Here is a 12,962-nt window from a genome sequence, read left to right as displayed (position 1 = left end):
GCAGAATGTCACACATCTCCCACACAGTGAAGCAGAAGAGGAAGCCAATACGACCTCTCATCTAGAGGAAAAGATAGACGTGGCTGTGTCATCTGCACCTGAAGAGAGACTCCAGACTCAGTCCTGGAGCTTTGTGTTTGCGAAGCAATCAGTAATGGAGAACGGGGAGCACCAGAAGTGGCGCAACAGGCCAAGGAGGGGAGGACTAGCAAAAAAGTGAGGTCCAGGTGGAGGGGTATCTAAGAACACCAGCAAGACGGGACTGAGGCTGGGAGTTGTTTGTGGCAAGTGGAGCAGTGGGAGATGTGTAAGATTTGTGTCCCATCTGCCTCTGTTTCTTGTGCAGTTAAGGTGTGGCATTCTTCACTGGGCCAGCGTAGGGCAGATAGTGAGAACACATGGGGAAGGCAAAATGGAGAAAGTCGTTTTGGATGGAATATCCAAAGGTGAACATGTTGTCTTTTTTGATACAGAGCTATCCTTCCAGGTTTGTGTTCATTCATTTATTCATTCATTTGTATTCACATTCTCCCACTCCCTCCCGCACACTCACACAGTTATAGAGAGTGCAGATCATAGGTGGCAAAGGGAAAAAGCACAGAGTGCAAACTATATAGAGGTTTGGGTAACCTGGGTCAGAATTTGCCCCATGGGAGAAATACACAAATCAGGTGGGTTTGCCTGGGAGGAATCCAGCTCCTGAGGGTATGCAGTTGAGAGTAAATTTCCTAAAGGGGGTGGGGCAGGGAGCTTTGGGCCACCAGGTCCACCCACTCTCCAAGGTTGTCACTCAGGTTAAGGAAATAGCTGCTTCTTTCTTGAGCACTGACTGGCTGGTCCAGGCATTTGTGTTGTGTTTCCGCTAGTCCACACAGTGGCCTTCTGGACTTGCCAGTGTCACCACCACCACTATGCACCTGAGGCTCTGACAGAACCGGTGACAGCAGGTGTGTGTCCCCCGAAGGCCACTAGATGGCAGCCTTGGCATCACCTGGAACTGATGAGAAATGTACTGCTTGGGCCCCACCCAGACCAACTGCTGAAGTCCTGGGGGCGGGCACTTCCCAGTGACAACACCCATCAGAAGCGGAGAGAAAACAGCAGGAGGGAGTTTAAAAGGAAGCACTTTGTAGGCAATGCAGTAGGAATTACATAAAATCCTAGTTGTCTGCTCTGAGGAGCTAGAAAGATGGGCACACCCTGTGAATACACCATGTTGTTGCAATAACACACCCCCAACATCACTTGGAACCTCCCAGGTTGAAAGTGGGCACCTCTGAGGCGCAGGCGGTGAAGGTAATGGAAAAGACTGGCCACAGCACCTGGAGACACTGCTCCCACTGTTCCGACTGTAAGCCTTCTTGTGGTCAGGAGTTACTGGAAGGTGTGCAAAATGTTGCTGGTTCTGTGTCTCTGGAAATTAACTAAAAATAGGTGTTTACTTGATACTGAGTCTCACTGTAGGCACAAGTCTGATGCAAGGACTGAAAGAGATCTGTTGTACTAATCACTGCATCATAAATCTGGCTCGTGACCCAGAGCATCACTCTGGTGATGAGCCCCAGATCCAGACACCTTGGGGAGCCTTGCCATGACATTCCCTCCCCATGTCAGCTTTTTCAGGGTCCATGCAGGTAAGTCTTTCCCTGGTAGATGTGTGTTCTAGGTTACAGCAGGCAAGGACCAAGTAAGGACTCCAAAACTTAGCATAGATCAGACCTAGGTCAGCATATGGAAGAAGGAAAGCAGTCCACAGTGGACAGTGTTTCCACATGGCATAACTTGGGGTTCACTCAGCAGGTGCTTCTGAGTGCCTGAATGTGCCAGCATTGTGCCCGAGGCATCTTCTGTGTGACATTTACTTCTGCAGTATGTAGACCCAGTGGGTCCCCGTGTGAGCACATTCACAGACTCTTTGGAGTTGTGGGGAGTGCTGTGTTTGGTGAGGGCTCTGTTTCAGGAGGAGAAGATGTCTCTGGGGCAGAGGCCATTCAGAGTCCTGGAGCAGCAGGTGGGGGCTCTGGCAGGAACAGTGGAGCACAGGTAGGAGGGGGTGGGGCTGGACAGTAGGTTGCAGCTCAGCAGAATCTGCTGGGCTGGAAAGGGAAAAGTGGATTTCACTGAGTACATGGGAAAAGGTTTCATCAGAAGAGTGGCTTTTTTTTTTCTTTTTTTTAATCTGATATATTTTACTTACCATAATGTCTTCATGGTCCATCTGTTTTGTCACAAATGGCGGGATTTTTTTAAATTTTTTACTGAGGATGGGAGTGTTGTGTTGATTAGGAGGGCCAGGGCTGTGTTCTGGTCATCAGCACTCAGCAAATGGGAGGAGAGCAAGAGCCAGCAAAGGAGACTGAAACACAAGCACCTGGAGAAGTGGGGGCAGGAACCCGGGGAGCCAGGACACGGGGTAGCAGCATTGGACAGAAGTTAGAGCGGACTTGGACATTGGGCATTGCCACCTGAAGGCCTTTGTAAAGCTGTGCCAGTGAGTGGTGGGGACGGGAGTCTGAGTGGAGGCTGGGATGAGCCCGGGGAAGTGGTGAGTGTCTGTCGGAGGAGCAGCAGTTGGTCAGGGCTGTGGGGAGCTGGGGCAGGTGTGTGCATGTCCGTTTTCAGGTACAGCTCCTAGAGAAGATATGTGAGCTGAGGAAAAGATTGAAGGCAGGTTGGTGACTGTGCCCATGCCCACATGTGCTGTTCCTTTTCTATAAATGAAGTTTATTGGAGCCACCACACTCTTTTTCTGCATAATCTTGGCTGCTTCACTTTACAGAGATGAGCATGGTGCCTGAGACCACATATCCAGGAGCCTGAACTATTCACTCTTTGGCCCTTAGCAAGAAGTGAGCCTCTGGGCCAGAGGGAAGGAGAAGTTGATGTTCCTGTGGAGGGAGAAGGTTGGGGCCCTTGAGGGAACAGGACACTCCTTCCTGAGGGGACTGAGGGAAGACAGGGCACCCAGGGGAGGTGAGGGCATGTAGGTAGAGTTCCAGTTGGTCCTCTTTGTTGTAGTCTGTTGAGAAAGCCGCTGTGGAAACTGTTAGGAAAAGTTGTGGCCACAGGACTCTTCTGTTGCTTTTTCCTTGATGTTTGTTAAACCCGAGTACTTACTCATTTTTCATATAGCTAGTACGATCGTGAGAAGTGTTTGGGTTCTCCTCCTAATTCTTTTTTCTTTTTTTCCTTTTTGAATTTTATAATACTTTAGAGCTGATGTCCTTGAGTTTTTTAGCTATCTTGATGTTGGATACACAGACTCAGAAGGGAAGTAGCTTTTCCATAGTCATAAAGTTTGTAGCAAAGCTGAAGTGGGAAGTACAGTATGGCTTCTTGGATGCTGTAGTCCAGACTCAGTAATTCTGTGGGGCATTTGTGCATAACCTCTCAGTGCTCAGGCATAATAGCTCAGGTCAGGCAATTGTTGACAGATTTAACTTCCATGCTAAACCCAACTCTCAAAGTACAGGGCAGAAGTGAACAAGATCCACCCCTCCCCAGTTCTCTCCAGGGGTTGGACATGGTTTATGGCCAGCGGGGGTGGCTGGGTGGTGGGAGGGTCCTGTCAGCAGAAAGTCCAGGGTGTAGCCACAGTTTTTAGATGTGGCCACAGACAGGGACCCTGTTACACATAGCAGAGCAGGCTTCATGTGTATCTGGCCCCTGTCCCCCACTTTTGAGGGCCCAGGTTCACGCTGCACAGCACAGGTTTGTGTCACAGCAAGGAACTACTCAATTTTATAAGCTAGCTGCTAAGAAACCTGCATAGCCTTTTCCTGCAGGAGGACCTGTTGTCTAGGTCTATGAGAGCAGAGACGCCATCAACAGTTATAAGAAAGACAGTCTGAGACAAATGCCTATACCCAATGTGGAGAAATGCCGTGGAGAATTTCCTCCCAGTAATGTCCACACTTTGTTTCTGTATCACCTTGGCCTTGGTGAATACTCCCGTTTCATTCTGTCAGTTACTGGGACTAGATCTGCACGGGTTTGTCTAATAGTATGGAGGCTGCCTTCAACAGAACTCCAGACAGCAGGATGAGGCCAGCCTGCAACATTGACCTCAGAGGGCCCAAGGGTCCCTATTGGACACTGTAAACCAGGAGTGTATGTTTCATTCATTCAGTTACAAAGTGCTCCCTGAGCTAGGATCATGAACAACATACCTGCCCTCTAAGAGCTTACAGTCACATAAACAAGTGGCCGTCCTGCCATGTGCAGGTGTAGTGAGCATGCCAGGTCTGCACAGACCCACAGGTTGGGGAGAGCTAAGGGCTGGTGGCCAGAGATAGCTGTGGCAGTGCAGGGTGCTTTGCGATGACAGATGCCAAAGGCAGGAATCCCATGAGGCTGCTGCCACAGTCCTGACGATGCCTGCAGTCATGCAAGCTTTGGGGTGTTTTTTTGCATTAACTCCCTCTGTATTTGATGCTATGTTTGTTGTATTTTCTCAAATCACTGTTTCTGTATAATTAGGAATCAATTCCACACAAGTTTTTCAGGTGCAGGTTCACTTTTTTTCATTGTCACACCTTGTGTTGCTTGATGTGACATCTGCACAGCAGTCACATTGAAGAGTCTGAGTCTTGAGTATAGCTCAGTGAGGAAATCCATAGACATCCACAGAGTTCCATCCATAGAGCTCCAGGAGCCCGGGACTATGTCAGTGTTGTTTCTCTTGTCCTTGCGGCCCAGTGTGGTGTGGTGGCCAAAACTTGTTGACCAAATGTAGAGAATCCCTGTGGCCTCTAGCCAGACCGTGAAAGTCCACACATTTCAGTATTTTAAGAGGTAATATTAGTTATTTGTTCTCATTTTTATAAGTGAAGTTACATCATTGTTGGAGAGAGAGAGAGAGAGAGAGAGAGAGAGTGTGTGTGTGTGTGTGTGTGTGTAAGTGGGAACTGAAGAGCTTGTGGTATTTGAGGTGGACCGCTACTTGGTAGAGCATTAGAAGGGCTAGGTCTAGCCATGTCAATGTTGTGACTTTGTGGTTGGACCTTGCACAGGGTCTTCACCCTTTCATTGCTTTTTATACTTCGTGTGTACAAGGGGGTTGGGCTTAATGTTCTATAAGGGTCGTTTCAAATCTGTCCATGACATTTCAAACTGTGTTGATAAATGCTAATTATAGATACAACTATATAGAAATATATATATGTATCTTTGCATAATTGTGTGGAACTCTAAAAACTACTTGGGATTACAAGAGGGGAAAAGTTTGTAGAATTATTTTCTCTGTGAAATTAAGTTCATAGAAATTTCAAAAGGAGACTCTGTTAGTTTAGAAAGTGGTCTAGAATTGTTTTGGGATAGGGGTCATCACAGCCCAAATGGTGTTTGTGAGAAGAATCTCGGGGTGGTAGTTTCCAGCAATTTTTATCTGTTGGTCTTGTCCTGCTATGAACCCTGATCAGAGTGGGGGTGCTCTGGTGGGCATAGAGCCCTGGAGGCCCTGGGCTTTGGGAAGAGCACAAGCCTGAGATGTGACCATCTCCTTTCTCTGGAGTAGACAAAGATTTTGCCCTGGCTGTCACATGTAGGGACAGAGCTCTTGTAGGCAAGGACCCTGCTATGGGCCGGTATCTCAGGTTTCCTCTGACTCCAGATCATTCCCTTGCTGTTGGTGTCCTAGTGTCTCTAATGCTAATATTATGACACTTTTTAGTAGCCTCACACACCCACTAATTTGTTCCTTTTTCTTTAGAGCAGAGTGACCTGGGCCGTGGTGCAGACTGACCCAGGAACCAGATGAGCAGAGACATCTGTGTCCACAGCTGGCCATGCTCTTACTATCTAGAACTTGAGAAGCGATGGGTTCCTGGAAGACTTTTGTTAACTTCACTCTCCCTAAAATTTATGACTGATAAAACTGGGGACCTTCTTGTCAGCTTTCCCCTTGCCAGTATAATTGAGATCAAGAAAGAGGCGTCTCATTTTATCTTCAGTTCTATCACCATCCTGGAAAAGAACCATGTCAAGCATTGGTTCAGTTCCTTGCAACCTAGTCGGAATGTTGTTTTCTATGTTGTTGAACACTTCTGGAGAGAGTTGCTGCTCTCTCAGCCAGGAGCTGCTGTGGAGGCGTCATCTTCCCCCAAGACTAAGGGGCAGGAACTGACTGGTCTGATGGCCAGTTCCCAGAAGCGTCTGGAAGATGCAGCCAGAGTCCTGCACCACCAGGGTGAGCAGCTGGACAGCATAGCAAGCAGCCTGGACAAGATGGAGTCTGACCTGGATGTGGCTGACAGGTAGAGAAAAGTGCAGCCCTACACTACTCCTCGGGTGGTGGTGTTTCCCCTGTTCCGTATTTAATTTCATCTAGAAAATGTGAGTCCCGTCTATGTGGACAGTTGTGCTGGGCTGGTTGCTCCAGGCATGCAGATGCTGAGGGCTGGTGCATAGAGAAGCTCACTGTTGTTGGGTGCCGTGTAAGTGTTCGCAGAGAATCACTTCATTCAACCACCATGCAAGCCAAGAAGAACGTGTTGTTGCTGACTTCATTTTACCAACAGGGAGACTGAGGCTTAGAGGCCAGGGGATCTGTTCGAGGTTGCACACACTAAGTTTGTTAGCACAGTTTGGTTTTTTCTTTTTGGTTTTTAAAAAAATTTTATTTTTCTGAAGTTGGAAATGGGGAGGCAGTCAGACAGACTCCCGCATGTGCCCGACCGGGACCCACCCGGCATGCCCACCAGGGGGCGATGCTCTGCCCATCTGGGGCATCGCTCTTGCAACCAGAGCCATTCTAGCGCCTGAGGCAGAGGCCACAGAGCCATCCTCAGCACCCGGGCCAACTCTGCTCCAATGGAGCCCTGGCTGTGGGAGGGGAAGAGAGAGACAGAGAGGAAGGAGAGGGGGAGGAGTGGAGAAGCAGATGGGCACTTCTCCTGTGTGTCCTGGCCGGGAATCAAACCTGGGACTCCTGCACGCCAGGCCAATGCTCTACCACTGAGCCAACCGGCCAGGGCCACAGTTCGTTTTTTTACATGGCTGTGGGCAGCCAGGTTTGAGCTGAGTATTTTGGCTCTGAAGCTGCCACCTGAGCTGCTGGATCAGCTACTCTCAAACCTTGGGTCTTGGGATCCTTCTACTCTTAAAAATTGAGGTCTCCAAGGCTGTGGGTTGGTCTTGTGCAGGAGGGACCTGGGCCCATCTCCTGGTTCGGTTTGACGTTTTCTTCTCAGCAGACTGCCCCAGACATGCAGACTCACTCCAGTGGGCTCCTTCTGCTTCTGGGTTGGCCGAGCTTGCAGGGGTGGGTCTGACTGAGGTCTCCACCTGCTCTTCTCAGCCCCAACTTCACCCCTGTCTGCAGAGATTCCTGGTACCACCTGTTTTTCCAGTTAGGGTTCTGTTGTGCGTCCTGGGTCATTTTTCACATTCTCCCAATGCTGCCTTACAGTTTAATTTCTCTTTTATTTTATTTTATTTTATTTTTATATTACTTTTAGAGAGGAAGGAAAGTTGAGAGAGAGTGAGAAAGATCAACCTGTTGTTCCCCTTATTTATGCATTCAGTGGTTGATTCTTTTTTTTTTTTTTTTGTGGCAGAGACAGAATCAGAGAGGGACAGATAGGGACAGACAGAAAGGGAGAGAGATGAGAAACACCAGCTCTTCGTTGTGGCTCCTTAGTTGTTCATTGATTGCTTTCTCATATGTGCCTTGACTGGGGGGCTACAGCAGACCGAGTGACCCCTTGCTCAAACCAGCAACCTTGGGTCCAAGCTGGTGAGCTTTGCTCAAACCAGAGGAGCCCGCTCTCAAGCTGGCAACCTTGGGGTCCTGAACCCAGGTCCTCCGCATCCCAGGCCGACACTCTATCCACTGCACCACAGCCTGGTCAGTCGGTGGTTGATTCTTGTATGTGCCCTGACTGAGGATTGAACCACAACCTTGGTATATTGGGATGACGCTCTAACCAACTGAGCTACAAAGCCAGGACCACTTGAATTTTTGATTTTGCTAAGTATGTTTTTGAGTTTCCAAAATTTTGTTGATGTTTTTTCGTTTAGGGAAGATGGCATGTTTTTAGTTTGCCATCTGTAATTCTGTGACTTACAGTTAAATATGTTTGGTCTTATTCCAGGTTTCTAGCACAGAGCTCATGAAACCCTTGGAATTCCTCTGATGAGAATTGGAAAGGTGTCTTTTGTTATGTTAATGAGACAGTTTGTGATGCCACTAAGGTCTGCAAGGGAATCAGGCTTGTGATTTGAGGGTTGGAGGTTTCAATCCTTGGGGGAAAGGAGAAGGGCTGGAGGTGGGATCAGGCCCTGGCAGCCAGTGATTCACTCAGTCCTGTCTGTATTAAGAAGCCTCTGGGAACACCCAAAAGGATGGGGTTTGGAGAGCTTCTGGGTTGGTGGTATGGACAAAAAAGGGACCACATGCTGAACCTGACAAGCTCAGGGGAGGCCTGCATGGTGGTCCTGCAGGCTCAGAACTTAATGTAACCACACAGGATGGTCTGAAATTACAACTTTCTAATAAAAGCAGTGCATGGAGGGCAGTCATGTCCTGGGGCCAGTATCTTCCCTGACCACTGAGCCTTTTTATTACCTTTTTGCATGTAGGATAACATAACCTTTGGAATACCAGGTCATTTCCTCTCCCTCCCCACCTGTTAAAGCAACCACTGTATCAGAGTGAAGACAACAACCCCCCTCATTGTTGTTATTATCATGTTCATTGTTAACTGTCCTACACCTGCCTGTGTAAAAGAGGTGTGTTTCCATACATGTTCTTTTTAATCCAGTCCCAGGGATTCTCCTCCCCCCTTTGCATTCTCCCACCTCCCTAATCTATCAGCATTTTCTCAGTATGTAGAGATTTTGCTTCCTGGCAATTGTCGTAAGTTTGGCTCAAATAAACTCATAAAAATTCTTACAGGTTTGGATGTTTCTTACGGTGACGGTGGCCATGTGGAGCCGCAGGAAGCATGTTGGGCTCAGAGAGCATGGAAGCCCCTCACCCTTCTGTAAGGCCAGGAGCCGCCATCATGGCCATTCACATTTAGGTTCCCATTGGATTTGGACAGTTGGTAAAGAAACAATGGAGCCAAGAACTGGTGGGCCATTAGCTTTAATCCTAGCTTGCACCCGGCGGGCAAGCAATACACACAGGGAAGACACTTCCCTTTCCATTCAGGGCTCCCAAAGCCACTGACTTCTCTGAGTTTCCTAGAATCAAAGGTTTCTACCTCACCAGCCTTATTTACCTGCTTCCTATCTCCTTCTCTCTGCACAAACTGGCGTTTCCCTCAGCACTCCACCATCTTGGCCGCTTCTCCTGGCCTCCTCCACGTGGCCTTTCTCTGCTCTCCTTTCTCTGCTCTCTCCTCTAATGCTAATCTCTGTTCTCTCTGAACAACGTGATCTCTCTTCCTCTTAAAACCTTTTGGCACGAAAGCCCTCCCCCAACACACATTAATATTGTAAAGTATTTTTCCCTGCCAAGGAAGAAGGAAGGGGCGTAGCCACAATAAAGCAAAAGCTTAGCACATCCCATCCGACGATGTCCCTTGGTTCTGGGGACAGAGGCCAGGGAAGTCGTGTGGGAGATATTTAAAGGGTCCCATTTAGGGTGGTCGAGCTAATATGACGTAGCAAAATCTCACTGGCTGATGGACAGTTGCTCTTTTCCCAAGGACTCCTAGGAAGTTTCCTTTGGCGCGCATGGATGTGGGCGGCTCTAGCCAAAGTTCCTGGGTCTGGGTTCCTCACTTGACCTTCTCCCATTGCTCATCACCTTACAAATACAATCACGCCCATCCCAAGCAGGAAGGGCAACTAATGTTATCACCTGGGCAACAGGCTTCCACATGGGCAGCGCCATCTTTAACAAAGTGAGCATAATATATTTTATCTGCCCAACACCTTCCCCAACCTCTCACGCTTCTCCATACCTGGCCCTGTGCATCTCTCCCATCTGATGTTCCCGAATTACATTCCTTATGATAAGCAGGTGAATGTTCCTCTGAGTTCTGTGAGCCACTCTAACAAATTAGTGGAACCCAAGGAGGGGGTTGTGGAAACCTCTGATTGATAACCAGTCAAAAGCACAGGTGAAAAGCATGGATTTGCCATTATCATTTAAAGGGGGTCACTCTTGTGGGACTGAGGCTTTATCCTGAAGGTGGTGGAGGCCTGTGGGGTCTGACCTTGTCTCCAGGCAGGCAGTGTCAGAACTGAGTTGTTTGGTGCTGGGGGAAAACCACAGCTCAGAATTGGTGTCAGCATTCGAACATCATGAAGCAGCCCTCTGACCACATTTCATAAAGGCATCTATCCCCTTGAGAACCCTTTCTTAGCACACTGAGATAAAGTTTTGGTTGCTGGAGGAAATAGGTTCTTCCACAGTGTCACAGGAAATGGATTTCAGGGACACGTGCTATTGGGTAAACAAATGTTTTTAGGTTTGCTCACTTATATTGGGGCAGCGTCATGTGTGTAGTCTATGAAAGGCTGTGACTGCTTGCCCCAAGGGCAGCAGATTGCAAATTATGGATTGCCTGCCTGCTTGGGAGGGGCAGTTGTTTGCTCTTGTTTGCTGGAGAAGGGGTTTTTTGCCCCAGCCTGTTTAGGAGGAGAGGGGAGAGGGAGAAGGAGGTAGAAAGAGAGAGAAAGAGCTGAGGAGCTTGGGAGCCCAGAGATTTCAGCTGGGCCTGTTTGGCTGAGCCCTGCTGAGGCTGGTGGGGGCCGGTGAGTCTGGGAGAGTCCAGAGAATGAGGCGTGGCTTTGGGAGCCCTGAGTGAATGGGAAGCGGTCTTCCCTGCGTGTTTGCTCATCCGCCATTACAAGACTTTAATAATGGAATGGCCTGCCATTTTCTGGCTCCACTGTTCCTTTACTCTCTGCCTGAATCCAATGAGAACCTGCATGGCCACAGCAGCAGCCCCTGGCCTTACAGTAAACCAGTGTGTTTTAGATTTGCTTGATTGTATTGGGGCAGCGCCATGTGTAAAGGCTGGGTGCTTGCCCTCAGGGTAGCAGATTGCAAATTGCAGATTGCCTGCCTCCATGGGGAGGAGTGATTATTTGCTGTTGTTTGCCAGAGAAGGGGTATTTCTGCCAGGCCTGTTTTGCTGGAGAGTGCTTGAGGGGTTTGGGAGCCCTGATTTTAGCCCAGCCTGTTTGGTTTTGTTTTTTGTTTTTTAATTTTTACAGAGAGAGAGTGATAGATAGGGACAGACAGACAGGAACAGAGAGAGATGAGAAGCATCAATCATCAGTTTTTCGTTGTGAGACCTTAGTTGTTCATTGATTGCTTTCTCATATGTGCCTTGACCGCGGGCCTTCAGCAGACCGAGTAACCCCTTGCTGGAGCCAGCGACCTTGGGTCCAAGCTGGTGAGCTTTTTTTTGCTCAAGCCAGATGAGCCTGCGCTCAAGCTGGTGACCTCGGGGTCTCAAACCTGGGTACTTCCGCATCCCAGTCCAACGCTCTATCCACTGCACCACCGCCTGGTCAGGCCCAGCCTGTTTGTTTTGCTGGGGAGTGGGAAGGTTGGTGGAGGCCTGTGAGTCCCGAGGATAAGTTCGGAGAAGGGGCCTGGGTTGTGGAACCACAGACTGAGTCAGAGTTTTGGAGCCCTGAGAGAAAGGGAAACAGTTTTCCCTGCCTGTTTGCTCTTCTGTTGTTAACGAGATTAATAAATGGAATGGCTCACCATTTTCTGGCTCCACAGTTCCTTTACGGTCTGCCCGAATCCAATGGGAACCTGCATGGCCATGGCCATGGCTAGTGGCCTTGCACATGTGTAGGAGGGTTTTAAGTGCCAGTGGCAAGATTTATTAGAGCAAAAACAAAGTAAGGGCTTAGGATAAACGAGCCAGATCACAGTAACGGGAGTGTGCCTGGACCGGGCTGCCTAGACTTGAGACCAGACGTTATAAAAGCAAAAAGGAGAGAGTCCTTAAAGCCTGTTGCTCCCCTGGTTGTACATCTCGTGGGGACCCTTAAAGTTTAGGAGAAAAGAAAGCAAAAGCACAAAGAGAAGGAAGGGTGTCCAGGACTCAGATTTCCCTGAAAAGACTACTACACTTCTGAGGCACTTCCCTAGTGGGTCTAGCAACAGAAGCTGGTTGATGTTCTGCCTCAGGTGACACCCTGCTGATGCCCCATTCACACCACATGGTTTTGCTCCCTCTCGCTATGGAAGAAGCCCAGCTTCCAGGCCCACACCAGTGCCCAGCAGGACCGGAAAGGTCAGGGCCCAGAGCTGCAGTGCCATCATCCCAGCACCCAGGGCTTCAGTTGGGCAGCACAGCCTCAAGTGTACTCTGCGGCTGCCAAATGGAGACTGGGCCTGTGTTCGACTCTGTTACATTTCCTTGGCCTTGGGAGAGAGCAGGCTTTTTTCAAACTATCCAATCTTCCAAATTTTCTCCAGGCTTGTGCCCTTACCCTGACCAATCTTTCCCCCATATTTCCCCAGGGTTGTCTCCTCTCTTTATGGTTGCCGTTCTGGCTTCTGCTGGTGTGCCCAGCGAAAGGCCTGCGCCATCTCCTCCCTCTCCATCACTGGGGTGGCTGCAAAGCTGCCACTTTCTACTTAATCGGGCTCAATATCTGACCTCATTTGCTCCTTCCTTTGTTAACAGCTAATTAATTAGCTGCCTACTGTAACATTTTTATCTAAAATTCTGTTTTATATTTCTATCATTTTTTATATGTATAAGAAGTTTATTTAGAAAGCCACATGGTGGAAGAAGTGAGCAATAGAAGGAATGGGCTCAGGAAACAAATCAATGAGGCAGAGAAGGGCTCTTAGAGCTTGAGAGAAGGGCAAAGGTAATGAGCCTGGGGGGAGGGGGAGGGCTGGCATGCTTCTGAGAGGGAGAGTGCTCTATTGTTATTTTTTTTAAAAGTCTTTCTGAGAGGTGTTCTTTCTAACCTCTGTCATTATTGATTGGGAGGACAGCCAAAGCAGCCCCAGTGGGAAAAATGCTCCGTCT

General features: G+C 48.8%; 1 protein-coding gene across 2 annotated transcripts in view; it reads left to right on the top strand.

Moving 5' to 3' along the window:
* Positions 1-12,962, top strand: part of SNAP47 (synaptosome associated protein 47) — a 71,206-nt gene that overhangs the window by 1,494 nt on the left and 56,750 nt on the right. The window contains exon 2 of one of the 2 annotated variants that reach the window (XM_066266472.1): positions 5,716-6,254. In XM_066266472.1, coding sequence (XP_066122569.1) covers positions 5,755-6,254 — 500 coding nt within the window. In that variant the 5' untranslated portion in view covers positions 5,716-5,754. Of the gene's footprint in view, positions 1-5,710; positions 6,255-12,962 lie in introns of both variants that reach the window. The other variant, XM_066266467.1, reaches the window with a different exon arrangement.

This window comes from Saccopteryx bilineata, chromosome 1, assembly GCF_036850765.1.
Source record: "Saccopteryx bilineata isolate mSacBil1 chromosome 1, mSacBil1_pri_phased_curated, whole genome shotgun sequence".
Lineage (NCBI taxonomy): Eukaryota > Metazoa > Chordata > Mammalia > Chiroptera > Emballonuridae > Saccopteryx > Saccopteryx bilineata.
Note: the sequence above shows the minus strand (reverse complement) of the source record. Positions and strands in the feature narration are given on the sequence as shown.